The 18,746-nt window shown below is 38.3% G+C and overlaps 1 protein-coding gene across 1 annotated transcript; it reads left to right on the forward strand.

Annotated features, from left to right (window-relative positions):
- Positions 1 to 5,395: 5,395 nt before the first annotated feature.
- Positions 5,396 to 6,489, forward strand: LOC125869811 (uncharacterized). The gene is made up of 2 exons (XM_049550240.1): positions 5,396 to 5,939; positions 6,158 to 6,489. The coding sequence occupies exons 1-2, from the start codon at positions 5,396 to 5,398 to the stop codon at positions 6,487 to 6,489; spliced, it is 876 nt and encodes a 291-aa protein (XP_049406197.1).
- The last annotated feature ends 12,257 nt before the right edge of the window (positions 6,490 to 18,746 follow it).

Raw genomic sequence — 18,746 nt, forward strand, 5'->3', positions numbered from 1 at the left:
GACATGACTCAACTTATTGTGGAAGGTTCAAACCTTTATAATTCCCTAGTTCTAGCTCCAAATGGGTGATTCAAAGTCATGTGCATCCGCAATTATTGAAGCTATATGCATGTCTTATCAAAAACTGTTGAAGGACCTTTGTTTGAGGTAATAAATGGTTGCATTATTTCTTTAATTAAGTTGTTTGGGTGAGATTATTGCATGTTAATGTTTTTTTCGCTTTGAGCCCCAGATTGTGTTTCATTTTTGGAAGACAAGTTCGGGGTACTTGTTAGTTTTAGTTTTGATGATGTGACAAACCCAGGGACCTTGTAAAGGGACCTAATCTAGCGCCAATATACACACAACTGCCAGGCTGGAAAAAGTACAATTGGTTGGTGCACAATCTCCAACTGTGGCAGAAACCTCAGCCAATGGCATGGCCTCAAAGGTTGTGACTAATCTTCAACTGTGTGTATAGTTTGTCATCATCAAAAAGGGGGAAAATGTTGGTTGTAGTTTTGATGATGTGAAAAACCTAGGGACCTTGTAAAGGGACCTGATCTGGCGCCAATATACACACAACTGCAAGGCTAGAAAAAATACAATTGATTGGTGCACAGTCTCCAACTGTGGCAGAAGTGGCAGAAACCTCAGCCATTGGCATGGCCTCAAAGGTTGTGACTATTCTTCATAAAGATTATGTCCAATAGTCATAACTCTAGTTTTTACAACTTGAACATACTCTCAAGAACTCTTGCAAAGGCTAACAAAAGTGAAGAATCATCCTGTAGAACAATAGGGACCTGATAGAGCTGCAAGCCTAGTTGTCTTAGGATTATTTCCTCTGCACATACATTGTAAATCTGTTCCTAAATCTATAAAAGATTCAGATATAGTGTTTGGTTGAAAAGTCTAAATCAGTTAAGGGAACTGATTTAGTGGGCATTATCGTTTTGTTGCTTAGTCAAAGTCTAATTCATCTAGAGTGGGTGGTTTAGTTGGCAACCTGTGTGTTGCTTAGTTGAATCCTAAGTTGTCTAGTGGTGATAACTTAGTGGGCAGTGTGACATCTGCTTAGGCTCTTCAAGTAATAGAGTTATTACTTGGTCGTGAGATTCATAACCTTTTCTCATGTTGATTGTAACTGTTGTTCGCTTTTTCTTAAGGAAGATTAGTGAAAACAGTTGAAAATCCTGTGTGACAGGTCATGGTTTTACTCCCTTGAGCAAGGAGGTTTCCACGTAAACTGCTTGTGTTGTGATCTTGTTATTATTTACTCTTTGTTATTGTTCTTGTTGTGTCAAGGGACCTGGTCCATTGACTAAAAGTGGACGCACATATTCTATTAATTGGTATCAGAGCGGGTACTCTCTAGCTGGTTAACACCAAGAGAGATATTTATGCAAAAGAATGGTTGCTCCACTGAACCTCGAAGAAGGATAATCTTCAACATAACCTCCTCGTTTCAATGGTTAGCTTTACAGTTGGCGGAAAACAAGGATGCGCGACTATCTTATGGCTGAGGACAGTGAGTTATGTGACATAGTTATTGATGGACCGTTCATTCCAACCGTGGAAGTGAAAGATGGTGAAATCACAAAAGTTGTTCCAAAGACTCGTAAAAAGTACAACGAGGCAGACAAAAAGAAGATCGAGAAAAGCTACAGAGCTAAGAAGCTGTTAGTGTGTGGTATAGGTGCTGAAGAGTACAATCGCATCTCTGCGTGTGAATCGGCAAAGGAAATCTGGGATAGTCTAAGAACAGCTCACGAAGGGACAGAGTAGGTGAAAGAGTCTAAGGTAGATATGCTGACCACCCAATATGAGAACTTCACAATGAAAGAGGGTGAAAGCATTCATGACATACATACAAGGTTTTCATCCATAACAAACCAGTTGCAAAGCTTGGGAGAACCCATTAGCTCTAGTAAGCAGGTCAGGAAGATTCTTCGAATTCTTCCCAAGTCAAGAGCAAATATAGTAGATGCCATAACTGAAGCAAAGGACTTGAAAGTTTTGACGATGAATGCGCTCATTGGAAATCTCAAAACTCATGAAATGAACAGAAATCAGGACACCTCAAAGAAGGAAGCTAAGAAAGACAAGTCTTTAGTTCTCAAAATCAAGTCTGGAGATGACTCTAGTGAAGAGGATGCCATGGCTTATCTAACCAAGATATTTAAAAAAATTGTGAGAAAACATGGAGGGTTCAAGATAAGTGAAATGACCCAAAAAGTTCTTTAAAATGTGCTTCGGAAGTTACCGGAAACTTGTTTAGCTATATATAAAAAATCCGTTTTGTTTTTCGAAAATCTGACTTCATATTCTTGTTTAGGGGGTCAAATTGAGTGGAAAATGGGTCTAACCCAAATTTTAGAGCAACCGTATCAAAATCCAAAATTTCCAAGTGAAGCCTTTTTCGAGGGTCTACTTTGGAGGGTCATATCTCCTAGCACACAAATTATTGGGTGGCCAATAACATATCCGTGGAAAGCCCTTTGAGTTAGCTACCTAACGCACTTCGTTTCACCTCATTCGGAGTTCGGACGAAGAAGTTATGCCCATTTTCGTAAAATCTGTCCGGCAGGAAAGGCAATTTCCAGTGAGCGTTTTTACTGTTCACCCGCCTCATTTTTTTTTCTAAGTGTTGGACCATTTTTCCAAAGGGCATATGTTATTTCCTATATACCATTAGTTCAATTCCCATCTCTAAAACATTTCCCAAAACACCTCTCCCATACTTAGACACATTTTCTCTCAAGTTCTCTCAAGAACCCTAATCCAAAACCTTCCTCAAGATTGAAGAGACTCTTGCTCCAAGTTCCAAGCTTCCATTGAAGACACTCTCAAGACCTTCATAAGAACTCAAGGTATGTGGTGTTGAACTCATGGGTCCTTCCACCCATAGTGCCTAGACTCTATTCTACTCACTAATTCATGGTTTAAGTTAAGATTCATAAATTAGTCTTGTTCTTTGTAATAATTTCCTGCACATTGAATTTTAAACATGAAAAGTGATTGTTTTGAGCATGTTGTGACTCTAGAACTTGAATCTAAATTTGGAATGGATGTGGAGATTTTCATGTGGTATTGTGGGTGTTAAAAGGTGTTGTTGTAGGTTGTTCACTGGTTTGGCTGCATAATTACTACCCTATTTTCCATGCTCTTTGATTCCATTACATGCCTTCAAGGTGTTTGACAAAATGTCCAACTATGGAGAATTGATGAATCGATGCTTTAAAGCTTGAGTTATGAGATGTATGGCAATCCAGAGATGTGTTGATGACAAACTAAGCTTGTGTATATGTTCATTCCATACGTGAGATTGCATTAGAGCCTAATGGGAATTTCCTATATAAAGTGTTGCATGACCATGCCCGGTCCGGGGGAAAAGAACCGGACAACCATGTGAGAGGTTTATATCTCACCACCTAGGATGCTTGGGGTGTGACCAACATCAACCATGTGAGAGGTTTATATCTCACCACCTAGGATGCTTGGGGTGTGACCAACATCAACCATGTGAGGGGTTTATACCTTGCCACCAGGGTGTCCGGGTGTGAACGGCATCCCCCATCCTAAGTTGGGGTTATAGATTGGTTGGATCATGCATACACATATGATATCTACTATTAGTATAGATTTACTTAAACATGTTTTGACTTCACTTTGATCATGCATCCTCATATTGTTATTCATAATGCCTATGAAACTATTTCTTGTATTTCGATTGTGTCCTTGTCTATTGTTGTGTTGCACCCCGCATACTTAGTACATTCCAAGTACTAACGCATATTTTGCCTACATGAAGTCACCATGTAGGGACCGGAGTTACTCTTGATCCTTCTCTCCATTCACGTGGCTAGTACGGTGCTTATCCGAGTTGTTGGTGAGTCCTCAATGATTCGAGGGCTATGTTATGTTTCCTACTCCTATGTTTTGAGACTTTAGCTTGCAATTGTATTTTGTCTATGAGGGGAGCCGGTAGTATGTCATGGCCCCATCCTATCTATGAATGTAGAGGTGTGCGTTGGACAAATATTTTGTAAATGAGCTTGACTCTTATTCTATGATGTCATTTTGAAATGGTTTGCCCTTAGTCCCTATTTCCCGTTAATTAATGTTGAATGTACTTCCGCGACCGATGAAGTGTGATGACAAGTTTGAGAGGCTTGTTTGGGGTTCCTTCGGGTTCCTCATTCGCCATGTCACGTCTAGGCCCTAGGCTTGGGTCGTGACAATAAGAGGGAATCTCCCTCGTGCTGCAACTATTAGTGATCTTTGTCACAAGTGCGAAAAGGCGGGGCACTTCATAAGAGATTGCCCGATACTCAAAATTGAAAACAAAGAGTATCAAAGACCTGGAGGTGAAAAAGACAATAGAAGGGACCTGGTACTTGAGAAAAATGCAAGAAAAGCCACAGCTGACTACGTTGTGAAGAAGGCTCTTGCTGTCTGGGGAGATTCTTCAAGTGAGTCAGAAGAATAATAATGTCCTGATGATGCGTCTATGCTGGTTGTTCAAGATGATGCCAACATATTTAATGGCATGCTCGCTCTCATGGTGAAATCAGATGATGAAGAAGATGAAGAAAAGGTAACTCTCCTTGATCTTAAACAAAACTTGAATACTTATTCTATCAGAAGGCTGAGAAACTTAGCTGGTGTTTTGATTGACTCTGTCATAGAGTTAACCACTGAAAAGGACTCTATGAATAATAGTCTTGATAGTCTGAGTGAAGAAATAACAGTGTCGACTATACAAATGTCAGTTACTGATGAACAAGTAATGGTTCTAGAATCTGAAAGTCTAGAACTCAAGGAACAATTAAGTCTAATGATTGAGAAATCTGTAAAAAAAGGTGGAGGCTACTAGCTTGCAAGAAGAGCTAGAAACCAGTCTGAATAAGGCTGAAACCAGACTTGCTCTAGCCTTGGAAAGAAATGATCAGATGGTCCGTCTTAAGGAAGAACTTCAAACTTCTTTAAAATGGACCAGTGCCACCAACCTACTTTCCAAAATCACCAGTCAAAGCAACTACAACAAAAAGGGATTATGTAGCCTAAATATCACCCCTCCCTACAATCCCCACAGTAAATATGTCTCTGTGTTGGATAATTTATTATGTCTTCATTGTGGTCGAAATGGCCATTTGAAAGGGGACTGTCCTGCCTAGAAGGCCTCTCAAGAAAAGTTTTCAGTCTATTCTTGATAGAAGACAACTCCAAGAAGGTGACCTGGTCCTATTCTTAAATCCTTGAACAAGAAAAAAGCAAACCTGCCTCACTAGGCAAGAAACACTCTAATTACGCTCTTATCAGCGTATTGAGAACTCAGATTGAAGTGGGTTCCCAAATCTAATAAGTGATTTGTGTTGCAAAGGGTGAAGGAAGTAGCAGTTAGTGCTGGTTCATGGACAGTGGATGCTCGAAGCACATGACTGGGAGCGTCAAAAACTCCCTTTCACTCAAGGCACTTCAAGATAAAGGTGTCTCATTTGGCGATGGAAAGAAGGGGCACATCCTTGAAGTTGGCAGAGTTGGAAAGTCACTTGAAGATTCCATTGAAAATGTTTACTATGTGAGTGGGTTAAAACACAGTCTTCTCAGCGTCTCCCAGATTTGTGACAAGGGAAACAAAGTCAAGTTTTATTCCGACAAATGCATTGTAACCAGCCTAACTAACAAAAAGGTGATCTTGAAGGCTAGAAGACGGAAAAACATGTATGTGACAGATCTGGAAACAACTCATGGAGACAATCTGACATGCCTCAGTGCTCAAAGTGAAAATGCCATTCTATGGCATATGAGGCAAGGTCATGTGAGCTCGTCTCTATTGAACAAGCTTGTATCTAGGGACCTGGTATGTGGTTTGCCGAAATTGAAGTTCAGTGATGTCAAAGTGTGTGCGCATGTGCCAAAGGGAAACATACCAGATCCTCATTCAAACCAAAGAAGTAAGTAAGCTCTTCAAGGGTTCTTGAGTTGCTACACATGGATCTGTGTAGGACTGTGAAAATCCAAAGTCAAAACAGAAAGAAGTATATCCTAGTGATTGTGGATGACTACTCAAGATTCACGTGGACTATGTTTCTCAAGTCAAAATCTGAGACAACTAATGTGCTGATGATATTTTTCAAGATGATCCAAACCAAGCTCAACTTCTTGATTGCAGGGATCAGGTCCGACCATGGAACCGAGTTTGAAAATGCGAAGCTTGATACATTTTGTACTGAAAGTGGTATTAATCATAACTTCTCAGCTCCTAGAACACCTCAACAAAATAGTGTGGTGGAAAGGAAGAATAGAACTCTGGTAGATATTGCCAGAACTATGCTCATCGAGTCTAATCTTCCTCAAAACTTTTGGGCTGAAGCTGTCAATACTGCGTGTTATGTGACTAACAGATGCTTGATTAGGTCTCTCCTGAACAAAACTCCGTATGAACTGCTCAACAATAGGAAACCCAAGCTCAGTTACCTAAAAGCCTTTGGGTGCAAGTGCTAAACAACGACAAAGATGATCTGGGAAAGTTTGATCCAAGAAGTGATGAAGGTGTCTTTGTAGGATACTCATCTTCAAGCAAATCTTATAGAGTTTTCAACAAAAGAACACTATGCATTGAAGAGAGTTTTCATGTGATTTTTGATGAAAGTGGTGATCTGAAAAACCATGAAGGACGATGATGATCTTATTGAGCTTTTCAAAGTCCAGAATATTGAAGCTAACAGGTCTGAAACTGAAGGGAATCTAGAGTTTGATGGTGTTGATCCTAGTCTAGCTAAGAAGATGAAGAAGAATGACCAACCTACTATGGGACCTGGTCCGTCTCATTATGCAAGTCAAGAGGAAACTCATTCTCTTGAAAATGACGATTCTGAAGATGAAGAAGAACAGACGGTTCAACCTCAACCCTTGGCCTCTAAACCAGGGTGGAAGCACAGTTCATCTCACCCCCTCGATAATCTCATTTCCCCATTGAATTCTAGAATACAAATGACGTCACAAACAAGAAATCTGGTTGCGTTTTCAGCCTTCATTTCTACCATTGAGCCTAAAAATGTGAAAGAAGCCCTGAAAGATGCTGACTGGGTCAATTCAATGCAAGATGAACTTCATTAGTTTGAGCGGAGCAATATGTGGTACCTGGTCCCAAGACCTGCTGACAGAACAATCATAGGGACCAGGTGGGTGTTCAGAAATAAGCTTGATGAAAATGGGTTTATCACTAGGAACAAGTCCAGACTAGTTGTTCAAGGCTATAATTAGGAGGAGGGCATAGACTATGACGAGACATTCGCCCCTGTTGCTTGAATATAGGCTATCAGAATCCTCATAACTTTGCAGCCTTCATGGGTTTCAAGCTCTTCCAAATGGATGTCAAAAGTACCTTTTTGAATGGAGATCTAAAGGAAGAAGTTTATGTGAAACAACCACCTTGATTTGAAGATGTTGACCGGCCAAATCATGTGTTTAGGCTAACCAAGGCCCTGTTTGGATTGAAACAAGCTCCCAGAGCCTGGTATGAAAGGCTATCCAAATTCCTGCTAAAGAATGATTTTAAAAGGGGCAAGATAGACACCACCTTGTTTCTGATGAAAAAGGAAAAAAAACTGCTCATCATTCAAGTGTATATGGATGATATCATTTCCGGAGCTACCTCTAAGCATCTGTGTGAAGAATTTGCTACTCTAATGGGGAATGAATTCGAGATGAGCTTAATGGGAGAGTTGAATTTCTTCTTGGGTCTGCAGATCAAGCAAACACCAAGTGGCACCTCAATCTGTCAAGAGAAGTACACAAAGGAGCTGTTGAAGAAGTTTCACATGGTGGACTCCAAGTCTATTGATGCCCCCATGGGGACAAACTCAAAAATGGGAGAAGATGAAGCTGATCCATTAGTGAATCAAACCATGTACATAGGCATTATTGGATCAATATTGTATCTAACAGCTAGCAGACCTGACATTGTCTTCATTGTAGGAATGTGTGCACGATTCCAAGCATGTCCCAGGGAATCACATCTTAAGGCAGCCAAGCGGATTCTGAGGTATCTAAAGAAGACAGGGGACATGGTCCTCTTTTATCCAGCAGGTGACTCCTTTGAACTGGTAGGGTATGAATATGCTGATTTTGCAGGATATCAGGTTGACAGAAAAAGTACCTCTGGAATGACACACTTTCTTGGATCCTCACTTATCTCATAGGGTACCAAGAAACAGAATTCAATAGCTCTTTCAATAACTCTTTCAACAGCTGAGGCAAAATATGTAGCTGTTGCATCTTGTTGTGCTCAACTACTATGGATCAAGCAACAACTTGAAGATTTTGGAGTTCATATCCATACTATTCCTCTCATGTGTGACAATACCAGTGCAGTCAACATGGGAAAGAATCCAGTTCAGCACAAAATAACAAAGCACATTGATGTCAGACACCACTTCTTGAGAGACAATGTTGAAAAGGGAAATATCAGCATGCAGTATTGCAGGACAGAAGATCAAATTGCAGATATTTTTACCAAGGCTCTAAGCAAGGATCAATTTGAGAGTAACATATTGAAGTTAGGAATGATGAATTTGCACTGACTTAATCCCATCCAAAGGCAGCCAATCCTTGTTTTGGCTATGATCTGGAGGGCAGGTATTCTCATTACGCATACTGTATTGTTTAGGTGAGATCAACTATGTACCTATTTCAAGTATACACTCATGGAAATCACAAGAGCAAAGAATGGTCAGAACCATTCAGGAATCAAATCTCATATGCAGTTGAGGACCTGGTCCCTCTCAAGGTTAGCATCCTGTACATTTTGCTTAAACTGATTGAATGAGAACCATTGAGATCTCCACGTGCCAGTCATCGGTCCCTCTGACCGTTGTCCCATCGCTTTAAGTCTAAGCTACGTGTCTACTCAAGGACCTGACACATCATTTCAAGTTCTTTTTATAAGACTTTTCTTCACTCCATCTCTCCTCATTTCAAATCTCCTTCTCTCTAAAAAGCCTTCTGCCCAAACCTTTATTTCCCCCTCATCTCGCTTCTTCTCTGTCACTCTTTATCTTTCTCTCTCAAACAAAGTGTCTCAATCTATCTTTTTCAAAGAAAATGCTAGACTTACTGAATGAAATAGACCCAATGGCATTTTACACATCTTTCGATGCTCCGTCTCCTTCCAAAATGTCAATTATCTCTCCGATCGACATTGGTGAAACAAGTCCTCCTAATCCCCATTCTCCCTTAGACCTCAATAACCTAGCACCCGAACCTGGTCCCTGTTCTGCTATGCTGTCAGACCACTTATTTGAGGGAGACCTTCCCGAGAATAAATCGTCTGAGTCAAATATTCTTGCAACAAGTGAGAGACTAGTCGTTGACAGTCTAACCCAAATGAGGGGAGGGTTACTAAGAAAAGAAGGAGAACAGTTTGTGGACGGTTTGCTTAGGGGCTCTCAACCAGTGTTTGACCAAATTCCTGAGTTTGGTGTGTACCCTTCGTCCGATTCTACTGACACTGACGAGGATAATCGCCCCCTCCGATAGATTGTTCAAAAGAAAATGTTCCCTATATCCATAAAAGGAAAGGAGAAGGTCATAGAGGAGACACCTAAAAGAAGGCCTTTTACTAGATCTAATTCAAAGAAACTGATGGGTGATGCTATGAAATCTAGTATAACAACGACTGCAGAAAGGCTCAAGAAAAGGAAATCGGCTAATGTACTCTTTGAGATTCCTGATACTGATGTGGTGGATGTCTCGGTTGAAGATTCTGAACATGAAGGTGTGGGAAAAATTTCTGAAGAAAAAAGGGAAAACAAGTAAAGAAACTCAGAAAGGGAAAGTCTAAAGCATCTGTGGCAAAAAGTGTTGTGACCAAAAAAGGGAAGAACAAGAGGAAGAGAGAAACCTCTCCTATCATCAAACCAACATCTGGAATGGGACCTGGTCCCATGGGAAGTGAGGATGACCACGGAGAGAGCAAACAGTCAATTGTCAACAACCTACGTCTCCAGAAGGTTCTTGGAGGTCGAGTGTTTGACCCTGATATCATCACCAATCATGGGATGAGTTCTTTGTATGATCTCGTGGAAATCTAGTTGTGGACTCACCTGTTCCAAACCAAGTCACCCGTTTTACATGAGGAAGAGGTACGAGAGTTTTACTATAACATTGAGTTTGAAGAGGATGGTAGCATAAACACCAGGGTAGGGGCCAAAAATTTGCATCTGACTGAGGACCTGCTGGGGCAAATACTAGAGATACCGAGATAAGGGACAAGGTCCGTCATTGTAAAAACTTGCACTATGGAGTTTGTCAAAGAATGCTCTAAAATTCCTAACACACGACGTGCTGGGATTCAAAAGAAACTCATGAAAGGCGAGTACCAGCTGCTCTTTCAATCTATCAACAAGGTACTCCTTCCCCAAACAGAAAAGCGCACTGTTACTTCTACATATGATCTGTTCATCATGGAGTCACTTTGCAAGTTTGATCCCATAGATCTTCCAGCCCTCATGCTAGAGCACATGTATAAGACTGTAGTTAACCACAAGGGCAAACATGGCATGGGATATGGATACTTTTTTACCAAAGTGTTTCATCATCTGAACATATCAATGGAAGCAGGAAAAATTGGAGCTACTAAACAATTCTTCACCCTCAGTACGCTGGTGGAATGTGAGTGTATAAAAGGAAAGGGAAATCCACTGAGCAATGCATCTCAGTTGGTTATGGAACAAGACCAGTTGAAGCATGAACTGGAGGAGATGACCGTGCGAGTGAGCAACAAAGATGCTGAAATTGCCTTACTAAAGGCTGAATTACTCAAAGCGCAAACTGAGGGACCTGGTACTGAAGAGACTAAGGAACTGAAGAAGCATAATGAGGAGCTCCTTGCTAAAATTATTGCTCTCCAAGAGAAAATGATAAAGGATAATGATACAACAAATTCCAGGCTCACTCTTGTTATCAACTCTTTCTCCCATCAGCCTCCCTCCTCATAGTCCTCTCTATTCCTTCATGTGTCGTTTCTTTTTGTGTGGACAGTGTCCGGGGTTCTCAATTTCAGTTTAAATTAAATGTATTGAATGCTGACTTGTGTGAAACGAAATTGATTCCTATTTTTTTGTGACTAATTTCTATTGTTTCCTGCCTTTTTAACCCTGTTAGTGTTGCCCCTGGCTGTGATCTTACTTAAATGATCGTACTTGTTCTGCTGGTTTACTGCACTTTTTTTTATGATACCAAAAGGGGGAATAATTGGGTGATCGTAGAAGGTATTGGATGCTTGTAGAAAGTGGGTTCTTAGGCTGGTATAAGGTTGTCTGGTTGACAGGGGGAAATAAGAGAATGAATTGAATAAGATGTTGTTGATAGGGGGAAGAAATTGTAGGCACTGTGTGTATAGTTTGTCATCATCAAAAAAGGGAAAATGTTAGTTGTAGTTTTGATAATGCGACAAACCCAGGGACCTTGTAAAGGGACCTGATCTGGCGCCAATATACACACAACTACCAAGCTGGAAAAAGTACAATTGGTTGGTGCACAGTCTCCAACTGTGGCAGAAGTGGCAGAAACCTCAGCCAATGGCATGGCCTCAAAGGTTGTGACTATTCTTCATAAAGATTATGTCCAATAGTCAAAACTCTAGGTTTTGCAACTTGAACAAACTATCAAGAACTCTTGCAAAGGCTAACAAAGTGAAGAATCATCCTCAAGAACAACAGGTACTTGATAGAGATACAAGCCTAGTTGTCTTAGGATTATTTCTTTAGAACGTACATTGTAAATCTATTCCTAAATCTATAAATGATTCAGATATTGTGTTTGGTTGAAAAGTCTAAATCAGTTAAGGGTAACTGATTTAGTGGGCAACATCGTTTTGTTGCGTAGTCAAAGTCTATGTCATCTAGAGTGGGTGGTTTAGTGGGCAACCTGTGTGTTGCTTAGTTGAATCCTAAGTTGTCTAGTGGTGATAGCTTAGTGGGCAGTGTGGCATCTGCTTAGGCTCTTCAAGTAATAGAGTTATTACTTGGTTGTGAGATTAATAGCCTTTTCTCACGTTGATTGTAATTGTTGTTCGCTATTTTTTAAGGAAGATTAGTGAAAACAGTTGAAAATCCTGTGTGACAGGTCGTGGTTTTACTCCCTTGAGCAAGGAGGTTTCCACGTAAACTGCTTGTGTTGTGATCTTGTTATTATTTACTCTTCGTTATTGTTCTTGTTGTGTCAAGGGACCTGGTCCATTGACTGAAAGTGGACGCATGTATTCTATCAATACTGTCTTAGGAATTATTGATAGAGTTAATTCTGGAAATTCTTATGCGGGTCCCACGATTTCGATTTGACTCCAAAATTAGTCTATTTCCATTTTATGTGTTCTTAGTGTTGAAATGACCATATTAACATTGTGATTCTATTTTTTATTATGTGGCAGTGTTTTAAGATCGTTTTGGAGGGGAAAACTTCGACATTGCAATTTGGAGCGCGCGATAACTTTCTTTCTCTTAGATTTAGGTTGAATGTGTAAATTTTGGTTGATTAGAATGAACTGGGTGTGAGTACCTAATTTCTCTTATTTCCTTTCTTGGATACCATGTTTTAGGTTTGATCGCCGCTATTTTGGGTGTAGTACCAAGCTAGCCGGGGTTATGTGCTTAAATTTTCTGTTGTGGATTGAATTGTATGTTGTTAGCATGTGTGGCCTTATACTAGGATTAGGTTAGTGTTCCCTTAGACTTGCGGTTCTTGCGACCTTTAGGCCTTGTTCCTTCTCTGACGTCATTTCAAGCGGACTAGCTCCCTATAGACTAGAGTAGCAGCCTTGAGTCTAACCGAATGAGCCTTACTTTAGGCGTTGATTCAACTTTGATGAGCTTCTATTCACTCTCCCTATTTTTACAGCCCTGTTGCATACTAGAGGTTTTCCTGCTTCTTGGGAGATTCGGGATTGGAGTGGCAACAAGATGGGAGTCTTTTGCTATTTTCTTAAGTTTGGACGTCGTTCCACGATGGTATTATTAATAGATGATATGCAGAACTTTGAGGTTCTTGTTGAGGCCATCGGGTTTATTCTTGTTAGATGGGTAGGTTCCCCTAGGAGTTTATTGTCTGGCTGAGCGATAGTCTTATTGGTGTCCCCGTGTGCTCTTTCTAGTTGGGTTGGTGCCCCTAGAGTTACTGTCTGGTAGGGCAGCCCCCAAGTTTACTCTTTGCTAGCTTGGTTGATTCCCCTGGAAGTCTATTGTCGGGATAGGCGGGCCCATTATTGGATTCTTTTGGGTTGAGGGTTTAACTTGGGGGCTCGAGGCTCGGCTTAAGCTTTTTAGTTCTCGGTTCACTTTACTTCACTCTTATAGTTTAGCTATTTTGTGTAACCGCCGGGTTGATGGGGTCCATTCAAACTTTACTTAAACTTGTGGACGAGTGTGCCTTTTGAGCTTATAGGGGTCCAATTAGTTTTATTTAGTTGTACTTAGCCTTTATTTTAGGTATGCTCGTGTGCTTACTTTTAAATTCAGCTTTGACCTCTGTTTGTGTCTAGATTCTATCTTTTCATATTTTCTTTACCTTTCTTGCTTAGCCGCTCTATAATGCCTACTGAGTACCTTTGTTTCGACACTCATACTGCACTTTGCATTTGTTCGTGATGCAGTTCCCGGTACTAGCTACCATCGGTGATTGTTCATGTCAATAACAACTTTTGGATCGGAGGCAAGGGTGAACACATGGAAACCTGGACTTACTTGTCTCCTTCTATATATTGTATAGCTAGTCTTTTCTATTTTGAGACAACTTTGCTTTGGTCCACTTTTGAGACTAGTAGTCTCTTGTTAGCTCAACCGTGTACTTATGACTTCCAGGTTCCGAAGGAATCTTTGTGTAGATAGTTTTTGTTTTCTTCTGCTTTTATTTTGTTTTGTTGCTTAAAGTATTGTGTCTGCTTATTTCTACCTTTATACATGATGAGTCCACGATTCTGACTCATTTACGGCTTTATTTTAATAGATTTATAGTGTCCTCAAATGCATATTTGGTGCCAATAACTGATGTAAATCCTTGAATTTCAGGTATTTGGATTGAGGAACAAAGCATGGACACTGTTGAGCCAAAAGGAACAAGGCAGCTGAAAGAACGAAGGAAAGAAAGCCTGAGGATCGCGTAACCCATTAGGTGAGTCGCCGAACGGCCAGGGTCTCACCTAATGTTCCAGAGTGCTAAGCCCTGAAGGAGAAAATCTAGTCGATGAGAGAAAGGAGGAGTTGCCGAACGGTTCCGCGATGCAGTGCCATATTGCCCAAAGTTACAGAACCTGAAGATGCTGAAGACAAAAGCAAAACGACGATGAAAATGACCAAAGGGCGAATCGCCGATTAGATCAGCGATCCTGACTAACTGCGCCGACTGGACCTTCGCATCACACTTTGACAACTATAAATACCTGTTTAAATTTTTAGCTTAGACGGTTATATTTTGTTGAATCATATTATTATTCAGTTTTTGAAGTTTAGAGCTTAGAACTGAATAGAGAAACAATATTTCCTTAACTTTGAAGATTTGAAGATTTCCATTTCTAAGAAATTGGAAGTAGGTGTTGGAGATTCTTCATCTTAGACCTTTGTAAAGACTATATCAATCCTACCTAGTTGATGGAAACACAACTTAGTAACGATTTTTACCTTTTTACTATGTCTAGCTAAAACCCCAATTCATGGGGTATGATTATGTGATTAAGGGTTGATTTAACTGCTGGGTATTGTTAATTGATAGTTTATTTGCTATTTAAAAGTGATTTCGTTCGGTAATTGTGGTTGAGTTTAATGGGTTGTAGTTACAAATACAATCTTAACTTCGTGTTTTTGGCTTGCTCGAGAGAGAGGTTTTTAAACCAAAATTACTAAATCGATGGTCTGTGGGTATTGGGTTGTCATGGGTTCAGCCGAGAGAGTGAATCCTAAACCCTTTTCCACACATTCAACTCGAGAGAGTGAATGAAATAAAGCGAATGTTACGCTTCATTGCTGCTTATTGGTGTTCGAGAGAAATCAATCTAATTCGGGGTAAATTGTTCGAGAGAAAGTTTACCCCTACTAAAGTCTAGCTTATTCACTGATTTGCAGTTGTTTACTATTAATTGCAATTACCCAGTTGTTTACCTTAGCCCATAATCCAATCACATCCCAAGAATCCCGTCTCCATATTCATATTTTCGCGTTATTTATCATTTTAGTTGATAATTGAATACAAACCCTCCTTTGATATTTGATACTTGTGTCACCCCAAACTTGAATTATGTTTTTCTTCGTAAATGTTTTTAGCTATGATTGACTTGAGCATATTTATGTTTTTCTATTGATTCTTGAGTACGAACCACTCCTTTAGGACTCGACCCCAACTCACTAGTTGAGTTATATTACTATTGAACGACCGTTGACACTTAGTATTGGATGAAATGTCCCTGATATGTTAATTAATACACATTACTTGTCATTTTGGGTTACGGTTTGACTTACCTACTGGTGGGTTATAATAAGTGTCATCATGACTTGAGGATTTGGATCGTGACATATATTCATACTTTTGTATGGTAAATTTTAACAGATGGGGCATTTGTTGCAACAGATGTGTAACCTTACCTGTCGTTTTTCAATATAATTGTGATATAAGAGAATAAGTAATCATTATTTATAGTGTTATAACATTTTTAATTACCAAATTAAGGTAAAATGCAACAATTTTCATCAAATTTATTAATTCATCAACCCACTTAGGATAATACCATTAGTTGATCATCTAATGACTATGTGATTCAATATGATTGTGATATAAGACAGTAATTAATTATTATATATAGTGTTATAACATTTTTAATTACTAAATTAAGGTAAAATGTAATAATTTTCATCAAATTGATCAATACATCGATCCATTAAGGATAATACTATTAGTTGATCATATAATGACAATGTGATTCAATATGAGTGGATAATACTATTAGTTGATCATATAATGACAATGTGATTCAATATGAGTGTGATATTAGACAATAAGTAATCATTATATATAGCATTATAATATTTTTAATTACTAAATTAAAGTCCAATGTAACAATCTTCATCAATTTTATCAATTTATAAATTCATCATATTAGCATATGTTACAACATATGTCAATTTTGTCGGAAATATACCACACAGAATTGACATTTGTACAAACAAAATTTTAATATGATGCAACATATGACTAATATGTTGGAACATATGCACAGTTCAATGTGGTAAATTTCAACATATGGGTCATATGTTGTGTGTAACCTTACCTGTCAATTTTTTATTATGATTCAATATGATTGTGATATAAGACAATAATTAATCATTATATATAGTGTTATAACATTTTAACTACTAAATTAAGGTCAACTGTAACAATCTTCATCAAATTGATCAATACATCAATCCATCTAGGATAATACCATTAGTTAATCATGAAATGACTATTTGATTCAATATGATTGTGATATAAGACAATAAATAATTATTATATATTGTATTATGATATCTTTTACTAAATTAAGGTCAAATGTAACAATCTTCATTAAATTTATCAATTCATAAATCCATCAAATTGACATATGTTGCAACATATGTCAATTATGTTGAAAATTTACCACACAAAATTGACATATGTACCAATAAAATTTTAATTTGATGCGACATATGATTAACATGTTGGAACATATGTAGATTTCTCTGTGGTAAATTTCAACATATGGTCCATATGTTGCAAAAGATGTGTAAACATGTCGTTTTTTATTGTGATTATTCAATATGATTGTGATATAAGAAATAATTAATCATTATATAGTGTTATAATATTTTTTTAATTACTAAATTAAGGTCAAATGCAATAATCTTCATCAAATTGTCAATACATCAATCTTAATTAGGATAATACTATTAGTTGATCATCTAATGACTATGTGATTCAATATGATTGTGATATAAAACAAAATTGTGCATGTGTCACAACATATGGTCATATGCTAAACTTTCATGGGCTGAGCGTCACCCATAACTGGCCATATAACAATTAACAACACATTTAAAAGGGATATAAATTGGTTTAACATAGGATTTTCTTCATAATTAGAGGTTTCCTCCTTGCCATTTTCTCATTTTTCACCTCTTTTTCATGTTATCTTTCCTTTCCTCATCTTCTCTTAATCTCTAAATAAAATTTTATCACCTTGGATTAATCAAAGTCTGTATATGCTCTTGCTTTGGTTCATCAATATGATGATTTTGTTCTTTATGATAAATTTGTTGTCTCAGCTAACAAGAGTAAGTCTCTCAAGTCTTATGTCTCATTGATTCTGCTTTCTTTCTCATTTCATGTTACTATTACTGACTATAGTATTCTTCTCCAGCTATGTTCTCAGTGCATGGGTTGTGCTCGTTGTTTATTTTAGTTAGATCTTGTCTAATGGAGGGTGGCTTTCTCAGTTGGTAAGCCTTCTTAGTGTTTTTCCTTTCTTCCTTATTCTTCTACTTTCTGATTTGTATTTCTCTGTAGGTGGTTTTTTGATGGAGTGCATGGATAGCTCTAATCCACCACCCTTCAAGAATGTTGATGACCCCTTCTAGTTAAATCGCTCCATGTTGACTCCAGGTCCTCCCATTTTGCTGAGTCCATTTTGTTGGCTGAAGTAGTATAGACTAGATACCATTTTAGTTGTTTTGTTGGTTGTTGATTTGTTGGCTTTAATGTCTTTGCAATTATGATGCTTGTAGCCTAGCTTTCTTTGGCCCATTATCGCTTAATGGTGATACTCTCAAGTATGGGGGAATATTACTTACCTATCACTATTATTTATTTCTATCAATAGTTATGTTATGTATATCGTCTATCAATAGCTATGATTATGTTTTCGTTTCCTTTATCACATTGCTATGTAATGTTATGTTTGCCAAATGATTTGCTAGCTTTTTTCCCTCCCTTGGGTGCTAAATGTTATATTGGAAATTGGAAATTACCTTACAAAATTGAAATTTGTTCTAACATATTACAATTCTTACAATGCTTATGAACAAGCAACTGAGGCGCATGAATGTATCAATTTAGTTAACCTAAGCAACTAAAAAGGTATGTCTGGCATGTACTCTCTAATTATTGTTATAACATTGTTAATAACTAAATTAAGGTCATATGTAACAGTCTTCATCAAATTTATCAATTCATAAATCCATCAAATTGACATATATTGCAACAAATATCAATTATTACCACACAAAATTGATATATATTCCAACAAAATGGGTATATGTTACACTTTCATGGGCAAACCCAACCCATAAGTGGTTCAACAACAATTAACGGCCCATTGATATAAATACGTTTAAGATAGGGCTTTCATAATTAGATCTCTTCTGCTCCTTCCTTGTCTCTTTCTCAATTTTCTTTTCTCCTCCTCTTCATCTTTCCCCATTTTTCTGTTCCTCCTCCCCTTCTCTCAATCTCCAGATAAAATGTTACCACCTTGGACTAATCCAAGTCTCTGTTTGCTTTGGGTCAACAAGAGTAAGTTTTCACTTGTTTATTGGTTGTTTTGTTAGCTGAAACAAAAGATGATACATATAAAACAGCCAACAGAACAGGTGATACCCTTTTAGGTAGGTGATGTAATAGAAGAGGAGGCCCTTATGTTTGTGAACTCGCAGCTGAGGCGCGTGAATGTATTAATTTAGTTAACTAAACCAATTAAAAAG

Source organism: Solanum stenotomum, chromosome 7 (genome assembly GCF_019186545.1).
Source record: "Solanum stenotomum isolate F172 chromosome 7, ASM1918654v1, whole genome shotgun sequence".
In the NCBI taxonomy this organism is placed as follows: domain Eukaryota; kingdom Viridiplantae; phylum Streptophyta; class Magnoliopsida; order Solanales; family Solanaceae; genus Solanum; species Solanum stenotomum.

Coding starts and splice junctions, on each gene's coding strand:
- LOC125869811 (XM_049550240.1), top strand. CDS start 5,396: ATGGACAGTGGATGCTCGAAGCACATGACTGGGAGCGTCAAAAACTCC. Junction 5,940..6,157: donor TCCTCATTCAAACCAAAGAA/GTAAGTAAGCTC, acceptor TCTTGATTGCAG/GGATCAGGTCCGACCATGGA.